At 43.8% G+C, this 16,494-nt stretch overlaps 1 protein-coding gene across 5 annotated transcripts in view; it reads right to left on the bottom strand.

The window, feature by feature from the left end:
* Nucleotides 1–722: 722 nt before the first annotated feature.
* The window catches only part of BPGM (bisphosphoglycerate mutase), a 34,368-nt gene continuing 18,596 nt past the window's right edge, over nt 723–16,494 (bottom strand). The window contains exons 1-4 of one of the 5 annotated variants that reach the window (XM_015627390.1): nt 16,420–16,494; nt 15,247–15,338; nt 12,235–12,890; nt 723–3,903 (exon numbers count right to left, since the gene is read on the bottom strand). In XM_015627390.1, coding sequence (XP_015482876.1) covers nt 3,725–3,903; nt 12,235–12,835 — 780 coding nt within the window. In that variant the 5' untranslated portion in view covers nt 12,836–12,890; nt 15,247–15,338; nt 16,420–16,494 and the 3' untranslated portion in view covers nt 723–3,724. Of the gene's footprint in view, nt 3,904–12,234; nt 12,891–15,246; nt 15,339–15,943; nt 15,959–16,419 lie in introns of those variants that run through there. The other 4 variants (XM_015627392.3, XM_015627391.3, XM_033514463.1 and 1 more) reach the window with 4 other exon arrangements.

A 16,494-nucleotide genomic window follows, 5' to 3' on the forward strand; every position in this document is an offset into this window, starting at 1 on the left:
AATACAGACTGGGGGAAAGGGAGGGAATGCACCTTAAAATATCAATACAATTTGGAATTGGCTGACAGCAGCGCCACATTAACTGCAAAATGATAAACTCAGACAGATCTGTTCCATTCCCCATTCAATCTCAACATAAGACTAAGTTTTAAAAAGGTCTGTTTCTTTAGTATGCTTTTTTTTAAGCCCCACAGCTGTGTCTTCCCCACTTCTAGCTGAATGTTCAACTTTTTTAGGATTTTTTTATACTGCCTCCCATCCTCCCAGCACTCAAGGCTTTCCATGTGAAGGTCAGCAATAAGAGGCAGCCCTCAGCAGGTTTGCAGCTCCATGTGGCTGTCACTGGAGCTCCAACTCTGCTTGGCATCAAAGTGCTTTGGAGACACACCATCAAAAAGTAATGCCTCTTACTAAAAGGAAAAGCAAGCATGGGAATTGGTAAGCATTTGTTTAGATCCACTGTTGTGGAACTAAAGTTCCTTGTTCCCAAGTAAATGTCCCCATAGTTTTGAAGGGGTATGTATTCCCTCCAACACTTCTTTCCATGTAAACACCAGGAAGTGTTGGCTCCAGCACTATTTTAACCCAACTGACTGCATGATGTGTGATAAACAACTGCTTGAGTAGTTTTGGAACCCTGAAGGTCAGTGTTATTTACTTATCAGCCCTGAAAAGGAAACAAACGGGTTAGGAGTAGAAGGAAAATAAAGACTGAAGCCAAATTAAATTTTATTTTAGATGATTTATTGAGTTATAAAGAACCTGCCAGCTCCACCATATTTACAAAGGTTTTCAAGAGGATCTAGAGCTATTACTGCTACTGAACCACAAGTTAAAAATGCATAAACAAACCAAATCAACCACATCCATCATGTTAACTGTAAAAACACCATTTACCTTATTGGACTTTGAGGCACACTCAAACACAGGGAAAAATGCTTCCCAACCACTGATCTCTAAAGCAAGATTCTCATTTCTCCCTCTTGATGCAACCATGCCTGAAGATCAGAAATCCTTATGCCACTGTTGATGGAATTTGGTTTCTGTTCTTCAACAGACATGGTTTCTGAATCAGGATTTTAATTAAAGGTTTATTAATAATTTAGTTTAAAAGGTTACTCAGAATTGCAAGGCATTAAAACAATCTTAAAGAGCACAGTGAAATCCCCAGTTGGTTCCACTTGATACTTTTGTGAGGTGTTATTGCTGCCAGATGTACACATAAAATCCTGCCATCACTTTGGAGCCACAATCCAAGCAAACAAAGTCAAACTTCCCTGTAACTGTTCACATCTCACGCAGCACCTCCTGAAAACATCACACCTGTGTTCTCCTCTTCCTGTCCATGACTCAAAGGATGATTTCAGTCAATTCCATCCATTCAGCTGCAAGTAATGCTCCCTAAATTCCCTAACCCACTTTTCCATTCTCCTTGCCCACAGAAGAGCTCATGGGTTCTCAGACAAGGGAAAGAAAAGATTCAGCTGGGTTCATTTCCAAGCATATTCCAGCTGTGTGTCACATCCTGAAGAAGTTCCACAGTATAACTGCACAATGCCAAAGGGATATGGATGTGCCCTGGGTGCTCACACACCTGGATGCATCCAGTTCCCACTGGCAACAGGTGGCTCTGCTAGTCTGGTTTAAAGTCCACAGTAACATTTACTTGATATTAAGCTTCACACATTATTTAATGTTTGGGGAAGAGTTTATTCACTTGAGTGCCAGTGAGCCTTCTCAGGGTTTCCACATGTGAATGTTTGCTGATCAGCAATCTAATGCTGTGACACTCACTTGTAAACTACCAACTAAAACTCAGAGTTACTCTAAGCACAGAAACTAAAACCCCAGAAACTAAGTCAGTATCAAAATTAAGTAGCAGAGAAGCTGCCAATAGCATTTCAGAGGAAAAAAAGCCAAAACAACCAAAAAACACTGAAATATCTCTTGTACAAAGAAAGAGGAAACCTACCAGCTTTATGTAGCATTGTTCCTACTGCAAGGGCTACAAAAACAAAACCAAAGAGAAGCCCAAGCACCATTCATGCATGAGAAACTACCTTCTATAAAGAAGAATGTTATGGAGTACGTGCTACTCTAATGTGAGCTGGCATCAGACCTGCAAAGCCTTGCTCCACACGTCAGCAAGACTGTCAGAGGCACACCACACTGTCACACTGCTCTCCTCAAAGGAAAAAACATCCTCTCACACTTACAAAGCAAGCTACAGAGCTGCTCACTGCTGCAGCAGCAGCTCCTCCAGGATTTTAAAACTTTAGCATCACATCAAGGAAATGCTCATCAACATTGAGATTTATAGCTGGGCCATGCTGACAACACATTCAGCTCAAGCAGCACAGGTGTCACCCAGGTTGATATCCAAGGTCAGAATCAGATGCTCAGGTGTTGAGACAGTGGGTCAGATATAAACTTTTTAACAGTTTCATATTTGCAGGTAAGATTAAGAGCAAGTCTTCAAAAGTGGAATTACTCTGGTGCCTGTGTAGATAAAGAGAACACCGGGCTGCCACACCTGATACACTGCATCCAACCACAGGGTGAACTGGTCAAATCCAGTGCCAAACAACAGCAAGGCCACACTCTGCAGGAATCAAGCTACAATTGTGAGGAGAGGTTTACAGGGGACCACCTTCAGGCATGGCAGAATATCCTTCCTTACCAGCAGGATGGCTGAATGAGCTGCACCCAGCAACACTTCTGACATGCTTCATGCATCTCTTCCAGCCCTTCAGAGAATTTGATAATGCCACAGTAATGTTACTGTGGAACACATTTATCAAGATACCTTTGCAACTCAGGAAAGAGGGGTTTTTCCCTAGGTCACTTTTGCTGAGGTGAGCAGGAATTATTTATCAACTCGAAAAAGGGGTGATCAAACCTCTAGTATATCTTACCAAAGTCTTTCAAAGTTATTCAGGTCCCTCACTAGGAGCTACATGATAAACAGAGCAGAAAACCCTTGTGCTTCTTTTGTGGATTAAAGTCTGACTTAAATCCTATTACTGCAAACCAGCAAAATGCAGTGATGCTAGGCTTTGCAAAGATGGTGGAGGAAAAGGGATTCCATCTGGATTCCTTAAAAACTGAATAAAGTGTAAACTCTAATAGTCAGAACATCTCTACAAAATTCTCTGGACCGTGAACTGGCCACAGAAGACTCAGAAAAACAAAGGCAGAGAGTTTTCCAGCTGGAAGCATTCTGAAAGACTGAAGGAAATCTATTGAGAACAAATTGACACGGCTGTTGTGACACAGAAAAATCATATTTGATAACAGAGTTACCTGGTTCCATTTTATCAGTGACAGTTTTAGTGCCTGTAACATCCTGGACTTTAATTAGTCCAGTAAGCTGGTGCTTCTCTCCTTAACAGATGAGGATTGATTGTTGGCAGACACCAAGAACACATCCCTTTATTTCTCTACTGGACCATCCTCCGTGGTGGATCTGGGGCAGACTGCCCTGCAAGTTTTCATTACCTGAATCATCTCTTCCTTTTCCAGTATTGAAAACCTCACACTGCAAAACTGCAATGAATTCCAGTTTTTGAAAAGGCAGAGGGTTAAACTACCAACCTGAGACTCAACAATTGTCCCTTCCAATTATTTAGTGCTTGAAATTGAGACATTCACACAGCACAAACTAGCAGTCATACACACACCCTCACTACCACACTGAACACAGCTGTGATAGAGAGTAGGATTTTTACTTCTCAGCAGCTTTTACTTTCCCTTGATCTTCCACTTTCTTGATGGCAGCTTGGATAGCTTCTTGATCACCCAGAAACTGGTGAGGGCCCAGAGGGTGCAAATTCTCATCAAGTTCAAGAAGTATGGGCACACCAGTGGGGAGGGTGACATTGATGATGTCCTCATCGGAGATGCCTGCCAAAGGAAAAAGGAACAGAGTTACACCTTCAGCTTCCTCAGTGCCTATTTCTGAGGTTTCCTGGTCTTACAACACTCAAGGACAACTTCCAACCCCCATCAACACCAGCAGCCACTCAAGGGTCAATTCCCAGCTGGGCCACAGCTTGGGAAGTGCTTAAGGAACAGCTGAAGGAGAGAATTCCCACCAAGGTGAAGACAGTTCCTTCACTTGTTCAGCCTACACGTGTGAAATAAACAGGATGAGATTGCCCTGGAGACTGTTCCTTCAGTACAGGACATGGAGTACAATAGGTTCCCCTCTATAATTTCCCAGCTCACACATCACAAAAGATGAGATTCCACATGTGCTATTCCAACATGAAACAACCTCTGCCACACAGCCAATACACACTCCTTAAAAAGGCAGGACAACAAGATTAATTTTTCTCTTAAATTTTATGGGCAGCTCTTATCACACCAACTGTCATAAAAATCAGTATTTAATTCTTCTTGTGTGAGAACCACTCTTTGCCCACACCTGATTTCTCACAAACAAGTTTATAGCAGGGTCCACAGCATTCTCAGAATTACTACATATAGGATATTCATTTCCACTTTCAAATGAGGGGAAGAAAAAGGAGGCAGAAAAGCCAACTTGTACTTTTTTCCACTTAACTAAAGGAATGTGTGCACATGTGTACTGGAAACAAAGTTTATTTTACACAGTTGTGTAATTAAAATATTCTGGGCTCTCATCTCAATGAAATTGCAGGTTGTTTTCCTATCAAATGCACATCCAAGAACACCAAGTAAATTTCAAGACCAAACATCCTAGTAAAGTTTCCACACAAGTTCTAAATAGTTGCACTGAAAGCAGTGACTGCAAAGACATCAACCCTCAAAAAAATCAGGCAAAAGCAAGTTAGTGTCATTGGGAATGTCAAGATCTCCCTTTCCCTCCCCTTTTCAGAAGCACTGAGGTCCCAGCAGCAGCCTGCTGTTGTGCAGCAGGGCACAGCTTTGAGTAATTCACTTGGAAAAAGCACATGACCAAGCTTCTAAAATGATGACACCGTATGAACTAGACCAAGGTGCACCAAGCAAACATTCTCCTGGAGCAGCTGACAAAACAGATGGTCCTCAGAACACAGGGGTGTAAATTTACCAGAGATTTTCACATTAAGCAGAAAAGCAGAGCCATCATATTAACAGGAAAACACACACGAGTAAAGAAACTCAGCTGTTGGGGTGACAACAGTTGAGAAAAAAACAGAACTGTTCATGAGGTGAGGATCATGTGCCACTGCCCAGTGACTCCACCAGCACCCAACTTTTGCAGTGACCTGTTCTTGGTTTATGGCCAGCACTTGGGTGAGCCCTGAGTTTCAGAAGGGCACCAGCCTTTACAAAAAACTTACACCTTGTTACATATTGAGCATCAGTCCACTGAAGACACACTCAGCTTAAGCAATTCTTGCACACAAGGGACAATAATTTATCAGGTGTAGGCCACAGTACCAGACCTACAGAGGAAAAAACCTCAAAGAATATCTAAAATTTAAAAATGGCACAGAAATTAATGGGAAAAATACTATATCCATTCACCAGTCACGAGCACTGTTCTCAAGGACTTTGTTTGCAAAACAAGCAGCCAAGCTGCCTGAGCTCTTATTTCAAGGATTCTTAAGCATTAGATTTTAACAACACCCACATCAGCATGTATATTCCCAGAGAATCTATATCTAGGAAGTGTTCTGACCACCTCCTAAGTTCAGTCTCCCAGACTAAACCATTCATATACACACAAAACAGATGAAGTCATGCAGGAGAGTTTAGGCAAACCACATAATGTGGTCAGGAGACATGATATTTAAAAGTTTCCTCTGGAGATGGATTAAACAAAACTAGCTGTAGCTACATGGATTCAGAAATGCATTTTACTGTTTTTACAGAACACAAAGTGACCACAATGTCAACTAGTATCAATTTACAAAGCAAAACAGTGCAGCCTAGGATAAACACACAGCAGCAAACATGATGGTTTTCTCCTCAGGACTTTTCCTCCTACTCAAGTGCTGCCCCACAGCCAGAAGTCTGGAAACACAAGCTGAAATCAGATAAAAATCCTAAAGAAACAGCAGTGTCCTGTTGCTGTGTGCAGTATTTCTGTTCCTCAGGAAGCAAGAAGCTGAGCAAGCTGGTCACACAAGCTCTTTGGTTGCAGGGAGAGCTCACCAGAACACTCCCCAGCCAAGTGTTGGAGTGCCAGGCACAGAAAATGTCCCTGTAGCTGTGCTGACAGGCTCAGGCACTCAGGAGAACACTGGGTTTAACTTAAGACCGTGGAGAAGGCTTCTAAAACTGAGTGGAGAAGCTGGGAATGTGAATATGTGAGTTAGACAGAATTATGCTAAGTCACTGGGTGAAAAACTTAGAGTTTGAGGTAATAGTAGTGAATGACAAACAAGATGGATGTTCTAGGGCATTGGCTTGTCTTTGCCTTTCTCTTTTTTTCATGGTTTTGGGTGGTGTTGGACGACTGGATAGAGAAGTGTGGGACATGGGTGTTTGGTTATTGGGCTAAAAGTAAAAATAAATTAGTTGGCATTGGATAATTGGATAGTTTATGCTTAAAAGGCCTTGCAGACAGAGCCCTAGGTTGCCATTTGCAGCTTGTTAGGTTAGTGTAGAAATGCTTACTGTCTGTAAAAACATAATATAGGTAAGAAAAATCAATATCCTAAATCCAAAAAGCTGTTTCTGTGCCCATCAGTCCTGATCCTGGGGAAAAGCTGAACACTTTTACACACAGGGAGCACTCCTTGCAGTGCTGGTGGCTGCAGTGAGAGCTGACTGCTATCCAGTTACTCCATGTGCTGTAACTGTAACCAGCTGACCTTTTCCTGCTGGACTGTGCCCCCAGCCAGCCCATGGCACAGGGAAGGGTGAAATCAGGGCAAGATCTCAAGTGCTGACTACAAGGTGCACTGGTAAATAAGACCTCTGAAGAAGCAACTTCCCTCCAGTTTAATACCCAAGCACTGCTGAAGTACTGTGCTGCTCTAACTTTTTAATAATTCTTTTTGTTTCTTTTTTCTCTCTTGATTCTGCTGCTGTGCTTCTTCTGCACTTTTCATTCTTGGATTTCTCAGTCCCCTTTGGGCTGAGCTCCTTTGGGATACTCCCTCACAAGAAGGGAGTAAAACTGAGTTTATCTCAGTTCTCTGGGTTTGAAGAAAACTCCCAAGCTTGTTAGGATCTTGTTTCTCGTGTTTATTAGGATGTTATTACAAAACTTGGTAAGTCTCTCTAGACTATCTACACAAGTTCAATTCACCACAACCTGGCTCATTTTGTTTTGATGGTACAAAATGGCCTTGTGGCTCACTTTGGCTTTGAAAGCACAAAATGGCCCTGAACTATGCAGTTTTTTTATCTTTATACCCATTCTTATCCAATTAACAATAGACACATATTATTTTTCTTAATGACCTAATGAAACATCACCTGTGTGCTGCACTGTGGCATATTCTAACCCATCACTTTACTATTACCCAAAAACTTTTAGAAGAAAATGAAGGAAAAGAGACAACATTCTAAATCCTCCCTCTTGCCTTCTGCTATCTAAACTATTTTAAACTCTAACTTTTTCACTCAGTGACTTAAGAAAACTCTCTAATTTACACTCACTTTTAGCTTTTCTATATTGCTTTAACAGTTGTTTTCATGTATCACTATGAAAACATGCTCATAAATTTCATGTTATATGAAATTCAGTGTTTTTCTGGATCTCAGAGCTAAGCACCAAGAACAAAACTGCACACACTCTGTGTTTCAGATTCTAACATGCTGCTGGAAGCAGTCTTTGCCCAAGAGGGTTTAAAACCCAGCTCCTACCTACTTATAGTCCTGAGAACCCACAGACATTACTGAAGTACTCAGGATGACTTCCTCGGGAGCTCAGATAAAAGTTCAGCAGACAACTGCACTCCTCAAGTGGACATCTGCCATGCTGTGCCCTGAGAACACTGTTCCTCACCTGTACAGCAGGAAGCAGGTACAGGAACTCTACAGTAATTTGGTACAGCACTTATTACAATAAGAGACTTTTCAAAATTACATTCAAAATTCTTCCCCAGCTCACTTATCCTCCATTTAACCAAACTGGGTAACCAAACACAAACTGGAATTATCTCCAGGCAAGCTTAAGGCTTCACATTCATGTGGTAGCCCATGGAGTGTTTAGAAGTATTTGTAGCTTGCAAAGTCCTACAGAGACAAACCCCACTGATTTTGAGCACCTACAGCACTTTCACAGGGGTTGGCTCAGATTCTCCTTCCCTCTCACCTGTTCTTACCAAGTTCCTCCCTTCTATTCCTATGGTCAGAGGAACCCCAAACCCACAAGAGCTATTGAGAATAACAACAGCTCTCCTCTCTGCATGTCAACTGCACTTGAGGCCAGGTGATTCATCCAATAAAAGATCATACACATGATCAAATGCATAAATTCAGCCACAAAAGCTTGTTAAATACTGGTGCATTGTAACTGAGCTCCAAATCAGGTCATAGCATCCTTCCCACATGCTTAATGAAAATAATAAAGCTTTAGTCTAGTAAGGTAAATATTCAGAGCCACTTTCTGCCCTCCTTGCAGGCTGACAGAAGATTTAACTTCAACAGGGCAGAAGAGGGAAATTAGCAGAGTGTTAGAATCTGGCTTTTGATCTTGACAGAATGTCAACTTGCTGTGCAAATTTTAAGGAAAGAAAGATGTGTGGGTTACAACCATAGTGCACATCATTTACATTTGTTTCACTCACGTCTGCCAAGACTTTCTGTCTGTGTTAGGTTTGCACAGCCAGGCTTTAGTGGATGGGGGCACCAAGAAGGAACTCCCATCCTCAGCACAATGGCTGGGGAGAAAAGATGCAAAAATAACTTGTGGGCCAAGATAAAGGCAGTTTACAGAAGCAAAAGTAGAGGCCAAGCACAGAAGCAAAGAAAAACAAAGGATTTATTCTCTACTTCCCATCAGCAGGCAATCCAGTCACTTCCCACTAATCAAGGCTCCAATATGCAGAGTTATTGCTCCAATGTCATTACAAATGCCCTTCCTCCTTTCTCTTAGCTTTTACTGCTGAGCAGACATCATATGGGGTAAGGAATAAATATCCCTTTAGTCAATTTGGGTCAGCTCTCCTGGCTACATCCCCTCCCAAAAGCTCCCCCAACCCCAGCCTACTTGGGGATAAAGGTGGAGAGATATTCCTGATGCTGTGGAAGCACTTCAACAGAAACAGGGCAAAGTGGTCACAAGTATTACTTGTGTAAGTATTAAGTAAGTCTTCATAAAAGGGTGCTGTCAAGAGGGCTCCAATATGAAGCACTGGTTATTAGATAAAGAGAAAACTGTCCTCCCTCAAAGAGTTGAGAAAAAACACCTGCAAATAGATCCAGGATGCTCATTTAGCATGACAGATTCTACAAACATTCCATACACCTTAATGAGGTCCATGCAGTAAAAGGAGAAAACAAGAACAAAACCCAAACCCACAATCAAAGCCTTTTGAGCCTGATACTGTTACTCCAATGATTGCATGTGAGTAGAAAGCAGAACTACATGTCCAGCTCTTTACCAATTACTCAGAACAAGGACAGCACAGATTCAGAGAATTGCAGGCAAGAGAACACCTTGAAATAATAACTTCAAGGGGTAGTCTGTAGTCTTTTAGGGAAAAAAACTCAAATTGACACTGAAACAATTAGAATTGTTTCATCAGATCCAACTGAATGAAAACATTCCTATTTCCTGCCATTTAAAGTTTGAGCTACATCTTCCAAGATCAAGTTAACATCATGACTAAGACATCCAAACAGCTGTGCAAGATTGCTGCTCGAGGCATTTGGAGCCCAGTTTTCAAAATGCCAAAAAAAAAGAAAAAAAAAGGAAAAAAAAGCTAAACTGGAGAGGCTTAGAAAACTCCCTTCAAGTGCAGGACACACTAAGCTTATAAAAAAAAAACCACACACAAAAACACAGCCCATTTCACAGTGGGTGCTATAAATACAGTTTAAGTATGGCAGAGTTTAAGCACTGTTGAATCAAGTCCAACTCTAGCAGGGTTCCAGAGAAACTCACAACCTTTCAGGAGAGAAAGGGAGAGACAGCCAGCAATGCAGGAACCTTGTAGATCCAGCTAGTTTTAGGCCAAAGGATAAAACAAAAACCAACAAAAACAAAACAACAAAGGCAGATTGTAATACCATGGGTCTCAAAGCTCTGTCCATGCTACCCTTCAGACAAGCTCTTCAGAAATCAAATCTCCACTACATAGAGGGCAGGAGAGCCAGCAGGTACCTGCCAGTTGTTCCTGTGTGGGGTAGCTCACAAAAAAACACCAGAACCAGATCCTCTGCCAGGGATTGCTCACATTTCCCTATGTAAGCATATGCTGGGAGGGTGAAGGTGTACTGCAAGACAAAGGACAGCTTTATTATACTTGGAGTATGGGCACTCCTGGAAGAGTTACAGAGTTAGCAACTGTCCCAAAAGAAAAGATCTGCAGCACTGCTCCTCTCTGATCTCAGTGCAGCAAGAAATCCAGCCATGCTAAATCCAAAGCAGCCCTTGCCAGTCCCTGATGCTGCCAGCCCCTGTTTGCAGGCCTGCACAAGGAAGGAGCTCTGCAGGAACCTACATTCAGCTGTCACCATTTCACCCACAAAGGGCTTGGCCAGCACGGTTTCATGGAGCTGGTTCAGCTCTTGGGAGGCAGGGGAGTCACCACAGCTGCAGATCCCTCTTCCCCTTTTCCCTTGATCACTTTACACAGTGTGGACAACCACTCTGACCACATCATGGAACTGACTGAACCAGCCCTTCCTCCTTCCTCCAAGCAGTGATCTGCAGCCCAGCATTCACAGCCTCTCTAGGTCCAGATGCCATTTGTACCTGTTCATTTCACAGGCTTCAGACTCCTGACAGTTCCAGCATGGCCAAATGCAAAAAGTACTCAGCAGGCAGAGCCACAGAACAGATGATTTTATAACTGAAACACAAAACTGAGTGGACACAATCCAGTCTGTGCATATTTGTAACTACAACTGTACTAGGCTGCATTCACACATATATAATCACTAAATTCTGCTCTACCCATAAAGAAATTAATATAGTTCAACTTCCAGTTTAGGATGACCTAGAAGCCAGGAGATGAAAGAGGAAGGGAGGGAAGACTAACAATGAAAAGGATATTTTTTATCATAAAGTCACAAATAGGTCCTTTTCAAGACCAGTTCTGGGATTTCCAGTCAAGGTTAAGACTTGCTGGAGCAGGATCAGAGGAGGGGCACAAAAATGAACAGAGGGATGGAGCACATCTGTTAGGAAAGACTGAGTTGGGGCTGTTCAGCTTGGAGGAAAGAAGGTTCCAGAGGGCCTCTAAGAAAGATGGAAACAGACTTTTCAGCAGGGTCTTTTGCAACAGGACAAGGGGTAATGGCTTTAAACTACAAGAAGATAGTTTCAGACTAGATACAAGGAAGAAAATTCCTATGATGAGGCTGGTAAGACACTGGAACATGTTACCCAAAGAGGCAGCAGAGATCCCATTCTTGGAAACATTCAAGGCCAGGTTGAACAGGACTCTTAACAGCTGAACAACTCTTAACAGACTCTTAATCTAGTTGAAGAAGTCCCTGCTTATTCCACAGGGACTGGACTAGATGGCCTTTAAAAGATATTTCCCACCACAAACCATTCTGTGGTAAATCAACAGCCTTGCTAAGCTACCAATTTGGCTGTTTATTGGGATGCATTTTCTATATTGGGATATGGTGCAGTACTTGCACAAGCTTTAGCAAGTGCCTACTCCCTGTCACATAAATTTTAAATAAAAAATTATCAAGGTGACCGATCAGAGTAACAAGAACATCTCCCACAACCCAAGCCAAGCACTTTAATTCTGCTGTGTTACAGCAATGTTTTTTTAATTAAGAGATGATTATCACAGACCTGAAAAAGCAGCTGGAAAAAAACCCAAAAATAATGTCAGCCTGCAGAGCTTTTGTGTATCTAAACCAACAACAAGTTTGTTTCAATACAGTAGTTTTAAATGAACAATGAGAAATAGAATTAAAGCATCTGGCCCTTTCCTTAACTACAGGAACCTAAGTAATTCTCTCACCTTTCCACATGTCCCAGTTTGCTTCCTTGACCAACCTTCTACTTCTTCCCTGGAGACCACAGACATTGCCCAGGTAAGTAATATACACTACAGAGTAAGATATAAAGCTCCAAGCTATTGAGTAAGAAGGAGAGGGGAAGGCTAAAACAAAGGCCCTTACCTTCCACGTGCTTCAGCAATGCCCTGCTGCTGTTGCCATGAGCAGAGATAAGAATCATTTTGCCACTTTTCAGTTCTGGCACTATCTTTTCATTCCAATAGGGAAGGAGTCTATCAAGCACATCTTTGAGACTTTCAGCCTTTGGGAGATTCTCCTGAGAGACATCACTGCATTTATAGCGGCGGTCATTGTATATCTCTGCGTAGTAGGGGTGAGATTCAGAGATGGGAGGTGGAGTAACATCATAGCTTCTTCTCCAGATTTTCACCTGCTCCTCCCCGTGGTTCAGAGCCATCTCTGCTCTGTTGAGCCCGATCAGAGCTCCATAGTGACGCTCATTCAGCCGCCAGGAGCTCTGGATGGGGACCCACTCCTGGCCCATCTCTTCCAGGATCAGCCAGGCAGTCTGGATGGAGCGGCTCAGCACTGAGGTGAAGACGAGGTCGAACTCGAAGCCCAGCGCTTTGAGGTGTTTGCCACAGTTCTGAGCTTCCTTTATCCCATCACTGCTCAGCTTCTGGTCCACCCAGCTGCAGAAGCGATTCTCCTTGGTCCAGGCTCCTTCCCCATGTCTTAGGAGAACGAGCCTATACTTTGCCATTTTGGTTGCAGCTTAGCACAGATGGCAGCTGGTCTGGCATCTAATAACGATACATCTGGACAAAGACATGAGAGACACACATCAAACATCCCACAGATAATGTGTTACAAGTAGCAAAATGGCAGTGAAAAGTAAACAACTATCAGACTCAAAACAACCAACAAAACAAGCGTCTGCTGAGTATGATTTTACAATTGAGAGTGGGAGGAATTCCAAACCAAGAGACCTCACGTGGGAAGGAAAGTGCCGTTCTTCACCCAGCTTGTTGCAACTAGCCCACTTAAACAATTGATTAGGAGCAGATTTGTACAAGCTGCTCCAGCCTACAGGTTTCCCTCAAGTGCTTAAACAGAGCCTAAGTCAGTACCACAGGCTCCCAGAGCAGCAATCTCCCTCACTGGGGGACTCTGAGGTGCCACATGTAGCTCGAGCCCATGAGAGCTCTCCAGACCCTCACTGCTCTGAGGGGATGCAGGCACAGACAGCAGCTGTGGCCCTCAGAACTGCAACTGGCAACACACAAAACCTTATCAGCTTTTCTCAAAGCAGATGTCAACATAATCACACTCTGCATAATTTCCTCATATCCCCATCCTGTCCTGCTAATTATGCCAGTCTATGCTTGATTTTTTCCCCAGGCCACCTCCTCCATGCTCAAGTGTGACAACACAGATACTCTGGGATGCCATGCTCAACTAGTGAGTCCTCATTTTACTGAATCTGCAAGCGACCTCACAGATTATCCCATCCTCTTCCTGACTTTCAAGTCTATTTTTCCTCTCCTGTCTGTGAATTACAATGCCAGATTCATGGGCACCAGGATTAATGTTTCTACTTTTGGAGTGGGCACAAAAGGCCTATTTGCTGTCCTCATTAAGTCAGACAGCTACACATTCATAAGGCCAAACAGTACCTTTCTCTTTTTTCTTGACCAAGCAGCATCACCTCTGGACTGTCTTCAATGGCAGATACATTCTAACAACACATCCAAGGGTCTGCCAAGGTGGTCAAAGATCTGCTAGCAGATGATGGGATGCCTGAAAGGTCCATCTAACACAGGACTGCAACTCTGAAAACCCCACCTATCCCTCTGCCCTGAGACACAAGCTAGATGGAATGGACAGAGCAGGGGAAAAATATAAAAACACAGCTCTGCACTGGGGGAACTGCTGTACCTCAGATGAATGTGAAGTGCTCTCAAAACCATGGACAGTGGGAGACTGAGCTCTGATTTCTCAAGCTTGGGCTTATTTCCATAGGAAACACACTTAAGGGAGCTCCCATCATCTCAAATCAGTTGGAGCTGCTTCCATCACACTCCAAGTATCTCAAATTCAAGCCCAGTGTGACCCTGAATTAGGTCAGCAGGATGGGACAGGCCCATGCATTCTAGGTTTTGGGAAACACCCAGCACAATACCAGCATTAATTTTTCCAGACTTTCAAAAAAAAAGCATCTAGAGAAGTTAAATTCAGGAATCTGATCTTGCTTGTAACAGCAGCTTAGTTCTCCTCTAATCTCATGTTAAGACAGCGTTTACATCACAGAAAGGCACTATGCAAAACCCCCTCAATGCTAACTTCTGCCTAATGGCACAGCTCAGGATTAAAAAGCCTTTGAGGACTTAAGATTTTTACAGAGTATCAGGAAGTATTGTTTGACACACAATACAAAATACAAAAATTTTGTACTCAAGAAATACAAAAGAAAGTATTATTTCGTGCAAATGCAGGCTGAGATTTGTGTAGGGCAAGGAACATCTCAGACAAAATTGCCTGCACAGTCCACTTTTTCCACTCCAGATAATCAGCTGCACTTTAAGCAAAGAAATCACCTATTGCTAGGAGTCAGATGTTATGTCACATCAGACCCAACACTAAACTGCACTCTGTAAGATCCAGGCTTATAACAAAAAGGAGTATTTGATAGAATTTCCACCTAAAGCAACTGGTTCTTACTCAACATACCAGAGGTACAATTAAAAAAATTACACTGTGTTCACAGTATGAGCTGCTACACAAAACAGCTCCACAGAAAGCTCTATCTCTGCAGATGCCTCATTATTCAGATTAGTTTATTCTATTATCCACAGGAATAAATTGCATAAGCTACAAAACCAAATTAAGACCCAACAATAGGGGTGATGCACCTCTTTGCCAAAGTTCAGTTGGCATTTTAGCCAAAAGCAATAAGAAATTTAGCTAGTATAAGAAACACAGTTACACAAAGACCAAAAATCATCTGGGTGCCATAAACTCCAGTTCACTTACATAAAACATTAGGCAGAAGCACAATTCTCAAACAAATTTAGAAAGAGCTAGCTGAAACAGAGTTGTTTAAATATCAGTCCACTTCTGGAAGCACTTAAACTAGAAAGCCTTAGAGCAACACATGGAAATAATCCTACTCACCTTTCCTATGGCAAAAGAACAACCTACACAAATCCTAGTACAGGCTCAAGAGCTGCTTTTACAGAGACCACCACACACTCTTGGCTGGTTACCTGCAGGGAAAGAATAAACACTGAGCGCTCACAGAAAGAGCCCACAAGTGCAAATGGTCATGCCAGCCACCATTTGCTCTCCAAGTTGTTAAAAAAATAGAGCACACACCCCTTGTAAGGGCTGGGAAAGTTACCAAATGCCTTCTCCCGAAAAGTGATGCCAATGCACAACTCCTGCATTTCTAACAAGGGAAAGTTTCTGGTCTCCCACATGCCCCGGGATATCATTTGCTTCCTAAGATTTGTTTAGGCAGCAATTACATAGCCGTAGCGTGCAGAAATCTACCAAAAGCTCTTGGACACCATGAAGGATACAGAGAATAGACATGGATCCAGCACAGAGGTACTGGAACAGGATATCCATAGAAGCTGTAGGTGCCCCATCGCTAGAGGCGTTCAAGGCCAAGCTGGTTGGAGTCCTGAGCGCAACGTGGTCTAGCGAAAGGTGTCCCTGCCCATGGCACGGGGCTTGGAAACAGATGGCCTTTAAGGTCCCTTCCAACCCAAAGCACTCTGTGGTTCCGTCTGTGATAGAACAGAAACCCAGAGCCCCAGCTCAGCACAGGAGAGCAGCGCACGGTGCTCGGGATGGGATAACATCTTACACCGGCGGATCTCTTGGCCAAGCACAGCTTTAAGGTCTAACACCAGAGGCGGTCACTTCCAGTGTTCCTGCTCCAGCCGGGACAAGCTCCCCTGCTCATCCCTTTTATAAGGCGTCCCTGTGCGGAGCACCTGCGTGTCCCAGCCCTCCCCGAGCACGGAGGCTCGGCCACAAGTAGGGCAGCACCTCCCGGACAGGCGCAAACACCCGCGGCTGCCAGCGCGGGGCGGCGACCCGCACACAAACACAAACACGGCCCGGGGCCCGCGGGCACGGCCCCGGGGCACACACGCGGTGCCTCGCAGCCGCCGCCCCCTCGGGAAGCCGCCACTTCCCCGGGGCACAGCCCCACCATCCCTCCCCGGAGCGCCGGAACAGCCGCGCCGAGGCAGCCCCCCCCCGAACCCATGGCCGCTCCACCTCCGGCCCGCTTCCCGCTCCCCACCCCGAGCTCCCAGCAATGCTCCCGGGAATTACCGGGCTGAAGCCGCGCTGCCTCACGGGGAGCGCCGGAGCCGCCGCCGGGCCGGCCGAGGGGAGGACCGCGCGTCT

Source organism: Parus major, chromosome 1A, assembly GCF_001522545.3.
Source record: "Parus major isolate Abel chromosome 1A, Parus_major1.1, whole genome shotgun sequence".
In the NCBI taxonomy this organism is placed as follows: domain Eukaryota; kingdom Metazoa; phylum Chordata; class Aves; order Passeriformes; family Paridae; genus Parus; species Parus major.